Raw genomic sequence first — 21,290 nt, 5'->3', positions numbered from 1 at the left:
CTGCATTTTGGGCCTCACTTGTCACATCCCTTCCTCCTTTGTTCCTCTGTAATTTTTCATTCTTTATTGAGTAATGAAATTTTCATCTATAGGTGGGCAAATTTTTTGAAGATTTCAATCCGAGAACTGAATGCGGCAAAACAATTCTCAAACCTAATACATCGTACAATTTGAATAACTTTTACATCGGAGACATTTCAGACATTTCAGTCAGTTTCTTGACATGATCGAAACTCTTGTAGATATATTTCGTTTTTGATTTTCCGTTATGACGGTGCCAATTTAAGTAACGGAGCTGGATTCCCACGCTATGAAACACATCCAGGCGCGAAATTTTGCTACTCGCGTCATTCAATCGAGCCGGAAACATTCTAGATTTTTTTCATCGGAAAAGCGAGTGAACGCAACTTTTAAATGAATTTAAGCATGTATGTGCCTTAATTTAGAATTTTTTCAAGCGTATTCTAGTCGGCGTATCCTTGAAAAATCACCATGTTGAATTTAGTAACGTTATCTTAACGATTCAAGGTAAGGAAAAGCCATTACTTCGCGATTTGAGAATTATTTGAAATTCAATAAACCGTAACAAAACAAAACATAGTCAGATATAAAAATACGAAAATAGTGATTTCTTCCAATGTTTCGTAACGATAACGTTACTAACTTCAATCTCGTGAAAAATCAGTCGTTATCTGAACAATTAAAAAACAAACTAATCCATCTCAAAAGACCTTTATGTGCAATTGCAAAGTTCTTTCCTAATCCATTATGAGCTTCAAAATTTTTAAAAGTTTTTCATTTGTTTTGAAGGAATTTGCAAATTCCGAAGCAGTCCAGAAATCTCGTTGATGCATTTCTTCAATTAAATATAAATCGCGCATTCTCAACTGGGATATTCACAGTATACAGATTGGTTAAAAATTCAAGAATCGAATTTAGAGTTGAACCATCGAACAGGAACTCAAGATTTCGTATTTTTGCGATACGTTCCTTCAATTTTATCTACAAAAATTCAAGAGATATGTGTAGAAAATATTTGAATATTTACAAGCAAAAGATGGAGATAAAAATCTAGAAAAACCCTTGAATTGAGGGAACGGAAAAATGAGAGAAAATAATTGGACAAATTTTATATGATCGGGGTCAGTCAGAGATTCGGTGATTTGGCATGGAATGCCCCATCGGTATACAAACATACAGAGACATGGGATGACTGTGTTTCTATAAATACGGATAAGTGTGGGCGATGAGATGCAACGCGCAAGAATTAGAGCAGTTCTCACACAACCAATCCGTTCGCCGGTGTGGGCGGCAAATAACGGATCTGAAATGTTCTCAGTTTAACAGAAGATAATCGTAAAAATGATGTACGAAAACCGTCGATTCGGCAAAGGAATTCAACGAAATATAAAAACAGATAAGATATCGAGAGCTAAGCATAACAAACATTTTCTACACATGATGAAGTTGATATAAAATAATTTATTCGAGGCGAACGATTGAATTCGTCGTCATGTTTCATACCGTATATATAATTTACGCCCTAATTCAGTCCATAACGGTTATGACAAATTGTAGAAATACGCATGTATGTATGTACAATTCATGACAGGTTTTTATGCGCAGGCTACACCGTAAGTAGAAAATCTCTAAAACTTTCCCGATTCTTCCATCTCACTCACAATCAGAGAAAAAAATTAGAGGCGACTTTTTCACGTGGCTGAAGTTAGTAACGTTAGCGTAAGGAAACATTGGGGGGAAAAATCAATATTTTGCAATTTTGTAGTGATTTTGAAGTGGCTAAATTTCAAAAATATCAATAACTTTTGCCTTGTTATAATTTATTGTATTTCAGAGATTCCTAAAATTACGAAATAACGGAATTCCCGAAATACGAATTATTATAATAAAGTTACTACCTTCAGTCTCATACTTTTTCCCCGATTCAAAACTGATCAGATTTTCAGCGAAATCGCTGAAAAATTCTTGACGAGTTCTTTAGTAAAGTAAAAAATCTATTCTCCGAAAATGGGTTGTACAATTGAGATGTAATTTGGTATGTTAGTCTGGCCCCATTTATCTTAGAACAACCGCGATTTCGAGTAAAATCAGCCCTCTCTGTGTTATTGGTAAAAATAAATTCGCCCGCGATTTTCATTTGAAAATAACGAGACCAGCGGAAAGTTCCACGAATGATTTTCTTAAGTCTGCATGGAACTAGTAGATAAAATGACCTTAAAAAATAATAATTATCACATAACTCACGACATTCTTTGAATTCGCACTAAATTCTTCACAAAGATTTTTGTTTCTTTCTACTATGCATTCGATCGATGGTTTGACAAATAATTTGTGAACAATGTGATTTCTCAGAATTACGAATGTATAAACAGGATGTCGCAATGAATAAAAAGTCTCGAATATTATCATAGTTCTTGGACTCTACCGCCATGTAAAGGATCAGGTGCACATGTTGCAAGGGAGATTGTTTTGCAACGGGTTAAACTTTAGTTGATCTGTATATATCGTCTTGCATTGCAGCAAATATTGGGAATAATACTTCTTTGTTCATTCACTTGTGTTCGTTTGTGATACATGTATAAAACCAATGTGGGCCTTTGTTGTAAATTAACGTGCGATAAACCATTCTTGCACTTCCTATTAATATAGTTTTATTTACAGTTTTTTATTGAGGATACTACTCATAAGAATTATAAAAGTCATGTGGATCATGTGTCTTGCAATAGTAGTATAGTTGAAACAATCCTTCGATTTATTCAATGTACTTGAAGTTTGATCAATACAATAACGAGCCATGATTTCAAAATTTTGTTCTCTCAAAAAGAGGATCTTGATAGTTTTCTGAGTTGTAGATATTTTACATGGTGTTGTAAATACGATGTACTCCTACACAGTTACTTTCGTTGAGAAAAAGATTTTGAGCTATCAGACGATGGCCTACAAATACAAAATTTGCTATCTAGATCTTGTTTAGCATTGTGATTATTAAAAGAATAATTATATACAAAATAGTGATATTAAAAAGATTCTATCTTTGATTATTAGTACAAGGAAATGTTTTTTCTACTGTTGGAAAGCAATGAGGCAAACACAGATTTTCTGAAATTGCTGATAATGAAGTGAAGAGTATTTTATCAATAAACAAACATTTATTTCTACAAATCTACTTTCATTGGTCATCATTTTTGTCTTTCAAACTTGTCCGATAACATTTATTCATGTTTGAACTTTGTTAACTATAAACATTGTGATCTTCCCCACACTTTACCAACCGACGTTGGTAACAATGAAAAACCAAATGCAAACAGACTCCAATTCCAGTGATATGAAAATAACGAGTGTTGTAAAACTGAGCAAATTTTTTCACGGTTCACAGCAAAAGTCAGCACCTGTGAATCTGTACTTTGAATTATTTTCATTTTGAATTTTTAGGTGAGTAATAAATGAACTGTATTTGAATTTCTTACTCATCTACCTGTATAATTTATCATTTACTTTTAGTCACTTTGTATCTCTATCAAAGTAGATGGTATTTGCGTTGTTGCCATTATGAAGGTAAGTAAATAAACCTTATCAATCCGAACGTTATCTCTCTGTGAAAGTAAGCTACGTAACCGGATTATCACTGCTAGCAACTATCGTTTTTGTCTTGAAAAATAAATGAACAATTATACAAAATGATATGACCTGTCAATGTTTACATAAACTTACAAGCCTGTCGGAGAAAATATGACACTACGCGAATCTAGTGTTATTGGTAAATATGCATTTAAGTAATTAGTGTACACTGGTACCTGCATGCGTTCTTTGCGAATTACACAACAAAGTACAAGACACGTGATGATTCATCATCCATTAAAATTATTTCGTACTGATTGCAGGAGAGATAATACCTGTAGTCATTTATCGCACCATGTATCAGCCAATTGACAAGGTTCACGCAATCGGGGTAAGTAAAGAGTGAAAAAACGTAAGACTACCCGAAATAGCCAACTGGAACTGTCAATTACCACATAAATGTTGAAAAGAACAGCCCCCGTCGCCCACTGAGGACCTACCACCGTGATAACGGTATTTATCGTGGCGAAAATCTCCGTGTGTAAAAACATGCGGAATATTATAGGTGAATGAAATTCCTGTCAGATTAAAAATCATGTATATGACGACGCGATATTTGACGTGACAGAGCTTTCTAAACAGTTTTTTCTCCACAAAATCCAAACGTTCACCGAGGCGACGAACGAGATGAAGACCAATGAAGACTGAGGTATGCAAGGAGCAGGGCAGAGGAATAAAGAGTATATGTATCAGGTGTGCATGAATGTGTGTGTATACATACGTTTGATTAAAGCCTTTGGACTAGATCCAAGTAGCTTCAGAGCGCTATGTGAAAGGCTTCGGACCAATCAAACTCGTGGTTTGAGAAGAAAGCAGGCTGATAGTAGTCTGCTAGTTAGCTCGGAATCTGAATCGAGCAAGCCTTATGCGCTCGGATGTATCCAACGAACTACACGCGATACGTGTAAGAATGCAACCGTCGTGGGGGAACAAACGTCGGTCAAAAGCAGAGAAAAATAAAAGGAGAGTTTAAAAAAAATTATAGTAATGGACAATGTAATCGTAAATGTAAACTCACATTCCATTAAAGGGAAACGATAGTATCCGGTGTTGTAAAGTACTTAACAGGTTTCTATTTACGAACACACTACAACTCACTCCGGATCACTAATCACATAATTTCAATGACACTGTGCCGCCCGATCCACCACCCGTCTACCATTAGGTTTCTACTCGACTGAAGAGAGCAGAGACGTCCAGTGAGACGTCTACCAAAACGTCCAGCTGAAACTGAGCTCTTTAGGTGAGCTGAAGTTGGTTACTGGTGGTGTGCTGGGTTGAGTTCCCTAACCCTACACCAGAGGTACGTAATTCAACTCGCTATCTCTCTCGCACGCACTGTATTCCATCAGTTATGTTTACACCCACGGTTTAGACCAGTGGTTCACAAAGAACGTATTTCGCAATGCTGGCATGGTCATTGGTCAACTGACATACCGACGTCAATTTCTTATTCTTTTCTATCTGGCGCCTTAAATAAATCCCGTAGATACGGTAATGCAGGGTATGGACACTTGGTACTCACCTCCACTCGTTATTCGTGAGATCGGGACCAAAGCGATATCGCAACAATGGGGCAAAAGTATAGAGCATAACATTTTTTTTCGTGCCATTCTTGATTTGACAGAGGTCGTCACCACAAATACAATATTACCAGCTACTTCCGTGATAATATAAAACTAGTTTTAAAACACTCGCTCGCTGAAGCTTGTTCGGGGTCGGACGCCTAGTGTAACTAGTTTTTGTGCTTGACATAGTTGTAGGGGAGACTGGGCACGATGACTCTCAAAAACTTCCGGTTTTTGCTTCACAAGCCGTGTTCGAAAATTGACCGACAGTACTGTCAGCAATCTTTCATCTCTTTTGCGCTTCCAAGTTCGTGAATAGCTCTGACTCTGTCCTAGGGAATTTTCGGTACTGACAGTCAATTTTCGAACACGGCCTTTATGAACAGCGCTGCTGCTGCGTCAATTACTAGACAAATGTTAGTAATATCTAGTAAGTTACTAAACTGCTGCTGCTTTTTGATGCCCATGAAATCCCAGCTTTACCGAAAGCACTTAGGGACTCGAGGAGTGTGTTCGAAAATTGACTGACAGTACTGTCAGTACTGAAAATATTATAATCCAAGTGACCTATACTGTAGATTTTCAGTACTGACAGTACCTTCAGTCAATTTCCGAACACGCCCAATATGTGTGTAAAACCGCCGCACGGTAGGCAACTCAACTGACAGAAAAGAGTCACGAATGTTAAGCTAGACAAGTCTGCCGTGGATAGTTTGTGTTTTAACCACGAATTTGAGGTAGCGCGTGGGTTGTGCGGCCGAGTCATTCCGAGTCGGCCGAGCGATTCCGAGCAGTTCCAAGAATAGCCTAGCACGAGTTTAGAGGTGCCTCGGCGTCGGGCGACCGCTCCCTCCATCTACAGTGGACAGAAATCGTATGGGGGCTGGTAGCGAGCAAGTGAAGTGAGTGTGAGTCGAGAGTGTGGATCAAATAATGTCTCTAGAGACTCGATCAAGTTCGGCTCTTTTCAAGAGGGCCGAACAGTTAAAGCGTTGGGAAACGTCGGAAACAAATCGCGAACCACCCCACCCAAGGCAGATTGATCGTAAGATTAAATTCTCCGCGGACTGTGTGTATTTAGCAGCATGTGCAGCGGGCGACAAGGAGGAGGTGATTCGTTTGTTGCAGAAGGGGGCCGACATCAACACCGGGAACGTAGATGGATTGACAGCCCTCCACCAGGTAATCCGAACCCTGCTCGCCTCCCTTCTTTTCGTCTCCCGTCGCCGTTTCTCAGATTCGGTTCCTGCGGCACAGGAGAATCGTCTATTTAAACCCGGTCAGTCGAGATACTGACGGGTTGGTATATCGTCCCGAGAAAGACGTATGTGTGTCTAAGATGGCCGCGGTTTACTCCAGCTGTCTCCTTAATCGCAAACAACGGCGTTCCGCTTACGTGGATTTCCCTCAATGGAGCCAGATTTCATTCCTCCCTCGACCATCGTTCGTATAACTCAACGATTACCTCGTCCGCTCCGATACTGAGCCTGTTAAATTTAGGAATTCCTTCGAGTGGTCGCCACTGGCACGGTTCGCACACTGAATCCCCTTCCCCCCACCCACCCGCAATCCCTCACTTGCTGTTCACATGTGTGTCTCTCGGTTTGCTCCTGACGTGCGTCAAGTCGGCCGCTCCTCCGTCTCCTCCTCGTCTCTGTACATGCGCTTCTTCATTCCTATTCAATTTTTCGTTTCTGCCAGCTGCACACTTGTGAGGTGTATCGATTGTGCGTTCTGTCACCTGGCCAGTTCCATCGCTTATCGCTTGAAATCGGTGTTACACCTTCTCGTAGCTGACTGTCAACTCTCGTATTGCTAACCATGGCGTACGAAGTTTCTGAGACGATGACCCTTTCCCAGGGCTGCAAAAGCACCGAGTAACCTTACCTAAGTTGTCGACGATAGTTTTAGGCACCTGTTCTTGTCCCAATTCTTTGTTTACTTTGAAAACAGCACACGTCACATTAACTTTTTGACAATATCGCTGACAACAAGTTGAAAAACATTAAAACTCAAAACAACAACGATACAGTGTTTTTAGAAAAGATAATTATCATCTTATCGCTTAAGACGTAGTTCCTATAAGTAAGATAACCGAAATTCTCAACACAGCTGGTAAGCTGAGATGTAATGTGGCAATGAACGAAATTCATTCTTCGAAATTCTAAATGGAAATCATCAGAAGTTACTGATTCTTAATATCAAGTAATTTTCTCTTTACAAGTCAGTGAAAATATCTGGATTCATTGGTAATCGTTCATCAGACTACCAGTATATGGTAATCTGGTATAATTGAATTTCTTCCGTTTTAGATTTTCCGAAAAAAACTCAAATGCATCCGCTGTTTCATCAGTTACTGTAATTTACTTCTATGCTGGGTGCTAGTATGCAACAACGTAGTTTGTTTCGTTAATAATTAGAATTTGAAATTGAATTTTCTTCAGTGTTATCCCATTTTACCCACCGAACGATAAGCTGAATGCATTACATCGGCTTGTGCCAGTTGGCTATGGGCATGTCAAATCACTCGAATAGTAAGGAACAGAGTAGTTTATACTGTATATATGGCTTAATGCAATATCTGATGGTATCCAGTAATTAAATTTCTACCGCAGAATATGTTCAATGTTTCTCTTCGACATTTGGTTTTATGAATTTTCTCTTTTATACGAAAGAAATTTTATCCCTGAAAGAACGGAAATGTAAATAAATATCAACGAACGCATGGCCAAGGATAAATTCTTCCTAATTTGATTTTCATGTTCTTCGTTATCCAGAACAGTTAAAGTGAAATTTTCTTTTTACCTTACTAATATTACACTAAACGTAAAAACTGAGAGATAAAAGACTCATGAACTTGAGCCAGGAATGAACTCGCTGACGTATGCAAAATTGGCCATTCATCATTTATCTTTATAGTTTGGATAATGTATTAGTCGACCTATTCATCGAGTCATTTGCGAGTCGACCTGAAAATAATATATGCCAACTACCGTATCTCGTAATAATGGTAACGAAACATTTGCTGGCGTGATAGAAATATTGATTGATATTCATGCATATAGATAAATTTGAGTTGGAGTGACTTATGTCCATGATATATACATGCACGATATCATACAGACTAAGAACAGCGAATTAGTTATTCCGTCAAACTTTGTAATGGCCAGTTGAAGAACATGCCAAATAACATAATATATTAATGATATATTGTAATTCAAAGTAAAAACATGCTTGTTTCTCTAACACAATACACTATCCATTGGAGAAGATACATTACCGAAAGTGCAAACTCCTTGTAATTGTACCAGGTCTCAACCAATACCCTTGTGGGAAGTACCTGGTAAATCGAATTGATTGTGAGATGTTAAACCGAATGATATTGAAAAGAGGTTTGTTCTTCAAACATATCTCTACGTCGCAATTCCCTCCAGTGGTACTCAGACAAATTTTACAATTATTTGAACATCCAGAATCGAATAAAAGGTGACTGCGCTTATGAAAGAAAAACGTACACGGAGCTGTAAAATCCAAGATATTGCACAGCGAAACAATGATATGAAAATACACTTGTCCCAACCTTGCTAAATTTCTGCTTCCTCTAGGTTAATTATTTTGAAAATTTATTTTCCTAGTTCTAATGGGCATATCAATTCACTTTCTATTGTGTCAGTTAATGGAGCTAAATATCGTCTCAGAGGAATTAGAAATTAGGGCTCGGTATTTGGTTTCATCAATGCAGAAAACTCAGTAATGTACGCGTACACATTTTTCAAAGTTCATAAATTTCGGGGTCTTTAACTATTATCGGAGTGCTATCGTGTCTGACTATTCCGTGTATTAAAGAAACTGATGCAACGCTTTTTCCTATCATTTTCATACAATATCTTGTTCTACTCTCCTGCTATTTAATCATTGTTGTTGCATGCGTTTGCTCGTTATTTTCTCATCAGATTATCGTTAAAATATATGTACGTGAAATTTTCTACGTAATTTTATTTAATCGCTGCCGACCCGCTTTTCTTCATATTAACTGAATTATCAAAACTTTAAAATCCGTAACAAGGCAATATTAGAATCACACCATTTAACTATACTGCGTTTCTTCTTGATAAGAGAATTGCTCGTTTAGCTGTCGATTATTCACGAGGCTGAGGTTAGTAACGTTAATGTAACGAAACATTGGGGGGAAAAAATTACTATTTTGCAAGTTTATGGTGACTTCGAAGTATTTAAGTTTTGAAAATATGAATACATTTTGCCTTACTATGATTTACTAAATTTCAGACATTTCTGCTACTGTGAAATAACGATTATACAAAACCTTTATCATTACAATAACGTTACTAATTTCAGCCTCATGATTATGCGTTTTTCTTTTTATTTCATGTAGTTTCTGAAAATTCTCTCAATTAGTGAAGACAAAATCTGATTGGCTTTACTGAAAATTTTTTGGGTTCCGCTTTTTCGGATAAAGATATAATATTTAGCTAATAAAATAAACGGTACATTATTATTTACAATAATATCCTAGTGTAATGTTCGGTCCATAACTTTCACACTGTATAAGTTCCTATCCTTAATGTTTTATCGCAAATTGAACCATTTAAATATCTATATTCGTCATTCACTTTCTATGGATTGTATTCTAATGCTAGGAGTCGCGTTAGTCTAATTAGGTAATTATATTGAAGTTAGTAAGGTTATAGTAACGATTCATACTGAGGAAAAACCGTTATTTGGCGATTTTTGAATTGCCTGAAATTCAGTAATTCTTAATAACACAAAACACTCTTATATTTTGAGATTTTAGTTCCCTCAAAATCATTTTAAAATGAAAAAATTAGTGATTTTTCCCTCACTGTTTCGTTACTATAACGTTACTCACTTCAATCTCGTAATTAGATACTCGTATTTCAAATGTTTTATGACACGTTACCCTTGTCTAATAAAATTGCACCAATAATCTTGAAAATTACGGTGATTCCTCCATTTTGTCGCGTTATTAACAAGGAATAAACCAAAGTATCGTCCAACGTCCATGTCCATCAATGTGAAAACACTTGAATTCGACGTGACTGAAGTTAGCAACGTTGACGTATCTAAACGTTCAAACAAAAATCACTATTTGCACCTTTAGATTAGCTGAAGAATTTATTAGGCTGAAGTTTATAACGTTATTCTAATGGTGAATCTTTAGAAAAATTCATTATTTTGTTACTTGAGTTATTCGTAAGGTGCAAAACCGTAATTTGCGTTTCAACATTTCGATACGGTAACGTTACAGCCTCGTAAGAATTTGAATTTACAAAATCAGAGTTTGTTCGTACTGTATTGACAGTTTGCTAAATTTCAAGTAATCCTAAATCTGCAAAATAACGACTTTTCCCAAAATGCATCATTACAAATAACGTTACAAACTTCAGCCTGATTAAATTCGTGATATTTCCTTTGCTATCCAACGAAGTGTGCAACGGTATCCGTAACTTTCTTTCGCTCTTCATTTATCGCTGGTATAGTCATCGTTCTTTTGTTACTGTGTTCAAGAGCTATCTTGACCTGCATTTCAATGTTCTTATCACCCCAAAGATTTTTGCGGATCAACTTCTTGTTGGCAATGACAGAAAGAGAACAGGAAGAAATAATTTACGAATCCGCTGTTTTGGCACGGTCCAAATCGCAGCCTCACTCACTCATCCATTGTTCGCGGTCATTATTATTCATCATCAACAAACCCCTTTCATATTTTTCCTTTTTATCTTCGACTGGCAAGTAATACTCGAACTTGAATTGCAATATGCAAACTATTTCAACGCGCTGCCAATTGGCGCAGCAACGAATATGAACCGTTTACGCTTTCCGTTCAGCGATACGGATACACGTTCAAGCACGAGTATAACTGACAGTAAAGTGTTGGTAGTGACGACCGGCAACCGGCGTAACGTTACACTAAGATTAGACAGAGAGTTTGGCCCTCTTGCGAAACATGTATTATAAAGTACACCGGAATTCGTTCCGAAAACTGCGAACAACTGACTTCAACGAATCGATATTCGCTGGATACTCATTGTTTTCCCTTTATAAAAATTCCCTTCGAAATCGTTTATTTTCACAACATTCTTTCAAAATTAACACTTTCGTGCATACATTTTTCCTTATATGCGATTCACTTGAAATTTTGCATGCATCATGGCCTTTTGGGCTCGCAGATTACGAATCTGAACTCGAAATTCGAAAATTCAAAATGGCGGATCTAATATGGCGGACAAACAAAAACAACAAGAAGAAAGATGTTTTTTGGTGTATATTAAGTATGTGTAAAAATTGGCGTTTGGATTTTTGTGCTAAATTAACAGAAAATTCTTTTTTTCCCGGAAAAGTACGAATTTCGACCATTTGTTTACATGTGCTATTTTTGCAATAAATAAATAAAGAAAGTTTGTATTTTGTTTTTTTAGTCTTAATAATATTTCTGGTACCACGTGGAACCAAAAAACTCGAGAGTTGTCGGAAAAAAAGTAGGTTAATAAATAAAAAGCTGCAAAAAAAAAACCGGCCTGAATTAAAGGCTTAATAAATATTCATATAATGATGCTTTTGCGTATGCTTTTACGTATTCCTGAGTTCGTGGATCGTAACTTGAAATGTAGAAAAGTTTAACATGTCTTCATCAACAAATTTCAGGATATCGCGAGTACACATTCGTCTGTTATTATCTGTTGTTAAGATCGATTCATTTTTTCCTTCTCACTTCTTGGGCTTTTATTATACGAGCTATACATTTTTTCATCCATAATTTTGCAAAGAACAACAATTAATGAACAACGATTTGTTACAACCTGTGATATTACCTTTATTTTCGCAATTTTCAAGTTGGCAGTAGTGAATGCAGAACGTTGCCAAGTTTCACTGCAAGTCTTCATCTAATACAATATTTCACATTCCATATTTACATTGTACTCTCTAAATTTGCACGAGGTTGAAGTTACCAGCGTTACTGCAACGCTGCATGTTTAAAAAAATCGTTATCTTGCAGCTTTAAAATTTTCTAATATTTCGTAAATGGTACTAAATTTTGTAAAATTTTAGAGTGACTCTCAAGGATTTGTCTTTACAAAATATGACTTGGTTTTGTTTGTTGATGTTGATTAAATTTTAGACAATCTGAAAGCTGCGAAGTAACGATTTTTCCTAAACATTCATCGTTACGGTAACGTTACTAACTTCAACCTCATAGATTGAAAAAAATTTCACTCGTCGCATTTTCCTCCCTATCAGATCGACTACTATAACAAGTAGTGGAGAGAAGTTCCCAATTAGAAATGGTACGCGCGTTTTATTTTTCATTTGAATAACACTGATAAGTTATTGTCTTTCTCTAAGTATAATTACAAATATGTTTTTTTTTTTTATCCAAAATGAATATCAATTCAAGGTATATACAATATTGTCAGTACGAATTGGAAAAAATCTTGAGAATGCCTGACGCGATCTGTTATGCAGCTATGGATCGATGATGTTGATAATGATGATATTCAATAACGAATAATACTGCATATACAGTCGTATAAAATATCGCATCAGGAATTCCTAAGATTTTCTACTAATACTACTGAAAATATACCTTGGATTCGTATAAATTGTCGATTTTTTAAATGTTTGTTAGACTTGGCAATTTTCGACGTCCTAGTAATCATCACTCTATAGAGAACATATAATGTTTACCGGTACATCGTCATTTGGTGGCGTTAAATCATCGAGAAGAAAAATTTTCAAACAATTGGGAAAGATTTGGAATGCAGATAACGAAAGCTTGTGTATTGAAAACCCGTTAGAGATAATTTTTTTCAATCTACGGTTTATTTTCACAATTTTTTACACGAACCCTCCAAAATTCTAGGGAATTTTTTTTTCCCCCCATTTCGTAGACATGCATAAGCGCTCCAATATTATATGCTTAAATTTGATTAATGGTATGGGATAGGAATGTTCGGTTAGTAAGAAATGCTTGTACTTTTTGTAAACGCGGTGAATCAGACGTAGGTACAAACAAAAACGTTTATACAGGTCACGTTGAAAAATAGTCGTACTCTTAATTATTATTTTTTTTTTTTTGTTCAAGTTTCTCTTTTGGATCATAAATTTGAAATTGAATAATAGAAATTTTTATCAAAAGCATTATACGGTAAGAGGAGTAAGTTGAAAACTAGAGCCTAAAATAGTATCATCCTAATATAACGTAATATATATATATATATACACACATATGTATGTATAGAATAGACGCAACATGGAGCCTATGTATATAACCATTTAACTTACGCAACAGGCAGTGACGTCAGACTTCAATTTCGAATCGGTGCGTTTGTTTGTTACAAAACTTGCGCCTCACAAAATGACGCGCGAAATCAAAAGGAGGCATTATACGTATAACGGATATATACGATGAGTCTGAAGTTGGTAACGTTGAGCGTAACGAAATATTGGAGAGGAAAATAAAAAGTCGCTATTATGCAATTTTTTAGTGACTTTGAGGTGGCTAAGTTTTGAAAATATGAATTAATTTTGCCTTATTATAATTTATTGCATTCAGAATTTCCGTTAATTACGAAATAACGGGTTTTTCGAAACACGAATCATTAAAATAATCTTATTAACTTCAGCCTCATGATAAACGATCGATTCCTGTGTAATATTTTTTTTACGGGTGTGGGAAATAATTATCTAGATACTTGTAGTATTCTACGTATGCTCGATTAACGTACCGTCCATGTTCAAATAAATAAATAAATAAATAAAAATCAAAACTAAAGTCGTCCAGGTTACTATTGCGATGCGTATCGTTGAAATTTGTAAGCCTGCAAAGTCAGAAAATATATAATTACGTTGAGAATATTTTTGTACCTACTCTTGTATAGTAAATATTATGCTTTGCGTAAATATATACAGGGTGTTGCGTATTAAACATATCGGTAAAATATCTGGTAAATTATGACAGCGCGGCGCTGCTATTTAGACAATTTGTTACATCGTTGTATGTATATTCAGTTTTTTGAAAATCAACGCCTTCAAAGTTGTTACGAAAATTTTGAAATAGCGATTCTAAATACAATGTTTCGTTACTAACTTCAACATCGTGCAGATATTATCCGATTAGGTACACTCGGCGTGTCTGTTGAAAAATTTTCCCGGCATTCATTTTTAAAATTGCAAGTTTTTTTTCTTCATGTTATAACGCAAAAGTTTTTAAACGTGGTTTTTCTTACCGTGAATCCAGAAGTTATTCGCCTTACAAGTGAAAAAATGAACAATTTGAGCTGGAAGAAGTCTAAATGGGATCAAAGTGACAAGATTACGCGTTTTTAATATTGTGATTCAAGTCGAGAAGTAAAGTTTATAGAAAACAATGGCAAGATTGTGAAAAGTACGGAAATTGAACCATGTTGAAGTTAGTAACGTTAACGCAACGAAACATTATGAAATAAACCGTTGTATAATTTTAGACCGAATTCCAAGGAGTTTGGCTTTTAAAAATATGAACATGTTTTCTTTGTTATGATTGACTAGCTGAATGCTGAATTTCATACAATCCTCAGGTTGTGAAGTAACGATTTTCCTAAACATGCATCGCTTAAAGTAACGTTACCAACTTCAACCTCATGAAATTAATTATTTCTTATCTTTCAAGTTGCACTTCTGATTTTGTTCTATAGCTGAACCCTTTTCTTATGTAAATATTTCTTATGTAGTGCGTCGAAAGGAGAAAAAAAAATTGTGGATAACCGGGTCAGCAAGTAATAGAATGTTAGGTACAGCAAAACCGGACCTTTTTTACATTCTGGAGCTACCAAAAGAACGTTAGCAATCTTAGGTTACACAGTGGATCCCTTATTTCCCTAAAGTACCCTTTTTTTTTAGTCTCCTATAAGCACTCTAAAACTGAAGGTTTCCCCTCAGTAAGCCCTAAAGCAGTTGCCAGTTACTGTTATTTTCATGAACCAAAATGGACTGAAAAAATCAATTTACTGATTAACATAGGAACAAAAAAAAAATACATTGAATCTCAAAACTCTCTTATATTTCACAACAGTATAATTTTTACGGTTTAATTAAGTATCGTTATCCATGAAATACGTTGGTTCATCCCAAATTATTTTGTTCCTACATTAATTTGGAAATATAAACCTTGTTTTCAAGTAAAAAATTAATTTTTTCAGTCCATTTTAGCTTATTAAAAAAAAAAAAAAAACAAATTACAAAAACATCGATGATTTCAATATATACTACATTCAACATTTCAATCGTCCCCCGGCATGTGTTAATATTATCCGAAAATTTTCATATTCATAGGGAATATTTTTTTTTTATCATAACATATCTTATATTTCGGGTAAAATTGATAAAATTTCAAAACGGCCAAAATAATGGACACTTTAGCTGTGGGTATCTAATTTTGCTCTATTTGGTCCGTACTATGAAAAAGTATTGGAACCCTAATACCCCATCTATCTTTACAAAACCCCTATGTTGTAAATCCTAAATCGTAAAAAAAAATCGAAACCTAGCCTGGGAGAAGGTTACTTTTTCTCACTAGAGCGACCTGTATTTTTTTCTGTCAACATACTTCCGTTTTTCGTCCGACTTCTAAAATGCACGCACTGATTTCGAATACATGTAAAAATTACAGAGGGAAGTTATGGTTTTTTGTTATTAAGGAAAATATGCATTTTAGCATATGTCACTCGATGCGTTCATCATATGATGCACTCTGCATGAAAACCACGTTATCGGTGGTCGTCATACGGCACTAATTGTAAGTACCGTGTTTGAACTCATGAAATATAACTGATTTCGTCACACCCATGGATTTTATATTAAAAAATACTACGTTCGAAATAAGATTTATTTCTATAGGTACGTCTTTCATGTATTTGTATGTAGGTACATTTATACAGGAAATTAATAACGATTGCTCGGGTTATAAAAATTTAAATATACCGTTCGAAAGTGTTGAAACGTCGTTCTACCGACTTTCTGACTTCCCGACTTGGGTAGTTACTAAAATTGAAGCGATAAAAGTGGAAGGACGAAAGGTATTATGCATCTACATCCATTCTATCAGCAGAGGTACTCCGTTATACAATAACTGTACCGATGCTGCATCTTTAAGGTTTTCATCGTTATAGTTTTGAACTTTTTTGATAAAAAATCATGCCCCGAATTGGTCTCGCATGCATTTGTGCACCGTAGAATCGGTGGTATAAGTAGGTAACGCAGTTGCTCGTAATGCGTTAAATTGCACGTTTCTAACGGAGAGTCTCATCTTGGACTCGTGTATAACATAACCGCGGGAGTTGTGCTGGCATCGAGGCAAAATTTCTAAGCGGTGCAGACGTTCTTGATGAACGGAGTGTAGCCGACTGAGTAGCTCGAAGCTATTTAAGAACTACGACATTTGACCAATAGGTTAATACGAGCTGAATGTCTCTTTTGGATCGCCTTGCGTAGGATTTTGTATATTATAGACGCGAATTCAGGTATCGTTCAACTCTACGTGACTGTACAAAGTGTTTTGACAGTTTACTATTTATGCCAAAATTCACATGGAGAATGATAATTTTTTTATCTTATAAATACCTTGACCTGTTTTTACCTTACGGATTCCATTATACATTTTACCTCACAGCTTGGGTTATGTCTTGTGTTTGTACATATATTCTTGTATTACAACATTTGTAGCATTGCTTTTTACCAAAACATTCGCGGTCCACCGATATTGTTGGTGAAAAACCATTTCTCATTTAAGGATTCAAGTAATGATGCAAAATATCATCGTAATGCTGTTTCATAAAATCATGTGCATAACGCATGTACATAAAATCGGCAATGCAAATTACTCTGGAGATATGGAAAGAAAAAAAATAATTTCCGCAGTACCACCGGGTAGTGAAAAGCGCCCTAGAAGCTCCGACTGACAAGACTGATCGGCTTTACAGAATGACCCAACATTTAGATTTAATTTTTTTTATTTTTTTGATTGTTTTCATCTATAACGTACAATTTAAAGGTGCGAAGCGGTTTGAGAGATGCGAGAACTGGCATGGTTCATTAAGTCCTTGAAAAGATCATTTGTAAGAGGTATGCAAATGACGCCGAGTATTTGTTTAACGAGTAATGGAAAGCATAGATACAAGTGAAATAATAGATGACGTTAATTATCCGGTATACATAATAGTTTTCATAGTTGGTAGTATATAAGCAATAAATACCTACCTGTAGGATCTACGCATATTACATATTCCAAATTTATCTAACACGTGTATTGCACAGTTTTATAAATGTGCGGGAAACATGGCTTGGCGGGTCAATCAATAATGATGCAGTTTTTCTTTCTGTATAAAATCGCATAGTTTTCATTCAACGAGAAATACAGAACTTGATGAAGAAATAGATAGCCAAAAAAAAAAAAACATTAAAAAAATACTTAGCGATGGTAAAAGATGAACGACAACTTATCGCGTTAGTCCAGCCACATTGCTATGGTGGTTAATTATAAAGACAAAACTCATCTAAAGATATAAATAAAAAGATTGGAATGCTATTGTTATTATCAATGCGCTGTACAATTTTGACTATAAATTCGACTCAAATATGTTAAACAACATTGGGGTAGAACCTTATATTTTATTAAATTTTATTAAAACCGTATGAATTGTCTTTTTTAGGCCTGCATTGACGATGACTTGGATATGGTGGAGTTTTTGGTGGAGCAGGGGGCGGATATCAATCGTGGAGATAACGAAGGATGGACGCCTCTTCATGCCACCGCCTCGTGCGGATTCATATCAATTGCCAAGTACGTCTCTACGCATTTCCATCTTCCCTTAGTCCCATTTGTACTGTTGCTGCACATTAGAATGGCTTTTAACCCTTTCAGTCACAGATTTTTCAACTCAATATTATGGCCTGAATATTGTCACTCGCTGGTTTTCGGAGTCGCTGATCACGAATCTGAAGTCGGAATTCGATCAATTCTAATTCCAAAATGGCGGTTCCAATATGGCGGATGCAAAATCGAAAAAACTATGATAATTCGATGATTCTGGCCGAAACTCGTTACTCGGGGGTTTTTGGAGTTATACGAAATAACAATTATCATTTTAAGATGTAAATAAACGTTGATAATGCTAGGATATGGAATCCTTGAGGTGGGGCGCCAAGCATCCCATTGTGACTGAAAGGGAAGCCAATAACTTTTGTATCATCTATCACCCGATAAATCTTGTCGCAATTTAAACACCGGCATACAATCCCAAAGTATACCTGGCCGTCAAGACTACTCGAAACTTTCGTGGTCGATTAATTAATATACAAGACATTGTTGCTGCGAAGATTTGAAGACATTATTGAATGTCGTTTACGAGAACACGCAAAGCTAGAGTTAACTTCTTATGGGTTGATGATGCTTATGGTAGGTGTACCGAAAAGTTGATCTATTATTTTCGAACAAAATTGTTAGGCTTTAATATAAAATTGCTGAGAGCATAGTATAAAATATTACGAAAGTCCGTGCAAAAACTGACTAACTTGTCGATATCCGTTTATGAAAAATAACCGAAAACAGAAATGAAAGCGACGTTTTATCGGCGACTGGAACCGGTCCCCTCTGTCCTGCAGTTGCAGAGCTTTCAAACCCCATTAAGGGCATGTGACAATACTATCTTACCGACCGAGTCATTGTCATTGATATCCGAATCATCTGAAACTGATGCAAAAGATTACACCGTAAACTACGTGAAAAGAAAATCCTGGGCTTATTCGCTTACTTATGTTTGATTGGAATTGTTACACAATATCCAATAGCTTGGAGCCACTTGATTGATTAATAATATGACTAGTAAGTACACTGTGATAATTGGAGTCCAACCAAACTAGGAGTTGATACATCGAATTATGTTTAACTAACAGATAAAATTATAATACGATTATTAAACACAATTAATTTTTAATTCGTTTCTTTCGAAATAACCTAGGAATTTTATTTAATTGTCTAGTATAACATGTATCATACCAATAAAGCCAATAAATGTAATATACATATTGGTTTTTACAACAAAGTATTTGTTCATACATAAAGTACGTTTTTGTGAACGTGACTGAGTGTTACATTAATCGTCGATACTTTTTTGAAATATCGAAAGTGTTTCCACATAGAAAGGAATTTTTAGTTTTTTTTTTATCAATGTTGCTTGGTAAAAAAAGGTAAAAGACCATTTTCAAAAATTGCCTTAAGATTTATGACTGTGAAAAATGTGGAATAACTACGCAAAGGATAATGTTCCATGTAATATATCATATCCTAGAGTTACAGAGAAATCAGTGACAGTGAATGCATAGATTGTATTCGGTTTCACAGGAATCAATTAGATATGAAAATGTAATGCAATTTACCATTAGTTATCAATCAGGCATGGACGTAACAAAATGTATGTGTGGCTTCTAGATACCTGATAGAACAAGGATGCAACCTAGCAGCTGTGAACAATGACGGGCAATTAGCCGTTGATATTGCAGAGAGCACCGAAATGGAAGATATGCTTTACAAGTTCATCAACGAAGCTGGTTCGTAGCACTGTCATACTTTGCTCGCCATATTCTTGTATTTAAATCAATATCCAAACCCATTACAAATAAATAGGGGGGCTTTAGATCGCAAACTTATTTTTGCACACAGTCTGTTGCCTTCATCGAGACTGGAACAATTGAGATTGTGTACACAAAAGACATTTTATACTCATCTTATTAATTTGCTAATGAATAATTATTCGATTAATCAATAAGTAGATTTTACAAAGGATGTCGAAATGAGTAAATTTCATTGGATAGTTCCACTAATGTTATGCTGGATTGCAGTGAATTTAAGTTAGTTGATTTTTGGTACATCCTTGATTGTCCTTTAGGTATAGATATTGATCAAGCTAGGAGCGAAGAGGCAAGGTTAATGATGATCGATGCCAGAGCTTGGTGTAACGGTGCCCCCGGCAAAGACGCAGTCCATCCTAGGACAGGAGCTACCGCACTTCACGTTGCTGCTGCCAAGGGATATGTGAAAGTCATGAGGTAAGATATGACAATTCGATCTCTTCTTTAAAAATTGTATAAATCAGGGTAATAGCGTTATCAGAATTTTCTACATTTTTTCGTACAAGTGTATCATTACTGTAAGATTTTTCTACAAGATGATTGTGACTCGATACTATGTATTTGACCCTGATGATTCTTACCATATTCTTATTTAATTACATACAACCCATGTTCGTTCAAAACAAATAACTCAGGGATTTTCCTTAAAATCTAACTGGATTTAGGTTCAATAAATAAATTGAATAAACTAGCATAAGCTGCAACCTGAGGGATCATAATACAAAAACGCTTGTATAGAGTTCAGTTCCAAATCCGTGAATTCTGAATCTTAGGAGGCCATCTTAGAATTGTACTTATATTTGACACGTTTAAGAAGGAATGTTCTGTATCATATCTACCTACGTCCGAAAAGAATGATGGAATACTATTTAAAAGAAATATGACCAATGTTTGTTTAACTTGAACGAAACGTACGAGGCAAACTTGTTTTTTTTTCTTGTCGGAACAATGAGGGAATTTGATTTCAGCTAATTTGCCGGCACCCTGCAGGGTAAGCAAACGACGATCTATGCTTATAGTTATATAGGTAATTCCTAAAATAGATTCGAGATTGCTTACGGTTCCGAATCAGTGCACCATTGTGAACTAGCTATGTATAAAATAATTGACGATGGAAAGATATTAGCTGAATTAAACTTTACTTTTTTTATTTGGAAATCTTCGTTTACGATTCTAAGTAATAAAAGATTGTACAGGGTGTTATGACATGACGGCACACACCGTTGTGTAATAATAAATTCAGTGAAAACACACAAAGCATAAATGTCTAATGAAAATACGTTAGCAATTTATAAGGTTGTCTAATCTTTGACAACGGCAACCGAGAAATAGGGTTTCTTTTTATTTTAGTAAAGTCATGTTGCATGATTGGCTGATGGT

General features: G+C 35.6%; 2 protein-coding genes across 14 annotated transcripts in view; one reads left to right on the top strand and one right to left on the bottom strand.

Annotated features, from left to right (window-relative positions):
- Nucleotides 1-4,882, bottom strand: part of LOC124174661 (F-actin-monooxygenase Mical) — a 40,615-nt gene extending 35,733 nt beyond the window's left edge. For 3 of the 8 annotated variants that reach the window (XM_046553988.1, XM_046553987.1, XM_046553989.1), the window contains exon 1: nucleotides 4,658-4,881. The gene's annotated coding sequence lies outside the window, so the exon portion shown is untranslated. Of the gene's footprint in view, nucleotides 1-3,914; nucleotides 4,005-4,031; nucleotides 4,267-4,360; nucleotides 4,529-4,657 lie in introns of those variants that run through there. The other 5 variants (XM_046553982.1, XM_046553986.1, XM_046553983.1 and 2 more) reach the window with 4 other exon arrangements.
- Nucleotides 4,883-5,986: 1,104 nt separating this feature from the next.
- The window catches only part of LOC124176402 (protein phosphatase 1 regulatory subunit 12A), a 46,716-nt gene continuing 31,412 nt past the window's right edge, over nucleotides 5,987-21,290 (top strand). For all 6 annotated transcript variants that reach the window (XM_046557649.1, XM_046557647.1, XM_046557646.1 and 3 more), the window contains exons 1-4: nucleotides 5,987-6,389; nucleotides 17,933-18,063; nucleotides 19,711-19,829; nucleotides 20,168-20,327. In XM_046557649.1, coding sequence (XP_046413605.1) covers nucleotides 6,141-6,389; nucleotides 17,933-18,063; nucleotides 19,711-19,829; nucleotides 20,168-20,327 — 659 coding nt within the window. In that variant the 5' untranslated portion in view covers nucleotides 5,987-6,140. The remainder of the gene's footprint in view (nucleotides 6,390-17,932; nucleotides 18,064-19,710; nucleotides 19,830-20,167; nucleotides 20,328-21,290) is intronic.

The sequence above is a fragment of the Neodiprion fabricii genome, chromosome 2, assembly GCF_021155785.1.
Source record: "Neodiprion fabricii isolate iyNeoFabr1 chromosome 2, iyNeoFabr1.1, whole genome shotgun sequence".
In the NCBI taxonomy this organism is placed as follows: Eukaryota; Metazoa; Arthropoda; class Insecta; order Hymenoptera; family Diprionidae; genus Neodiprion; species Neodiprion fabricii.
Note: the sequence above shows the minus strand (reverse complement) of the source record. Positions and strands in the feature narration are given on the sequence as shown.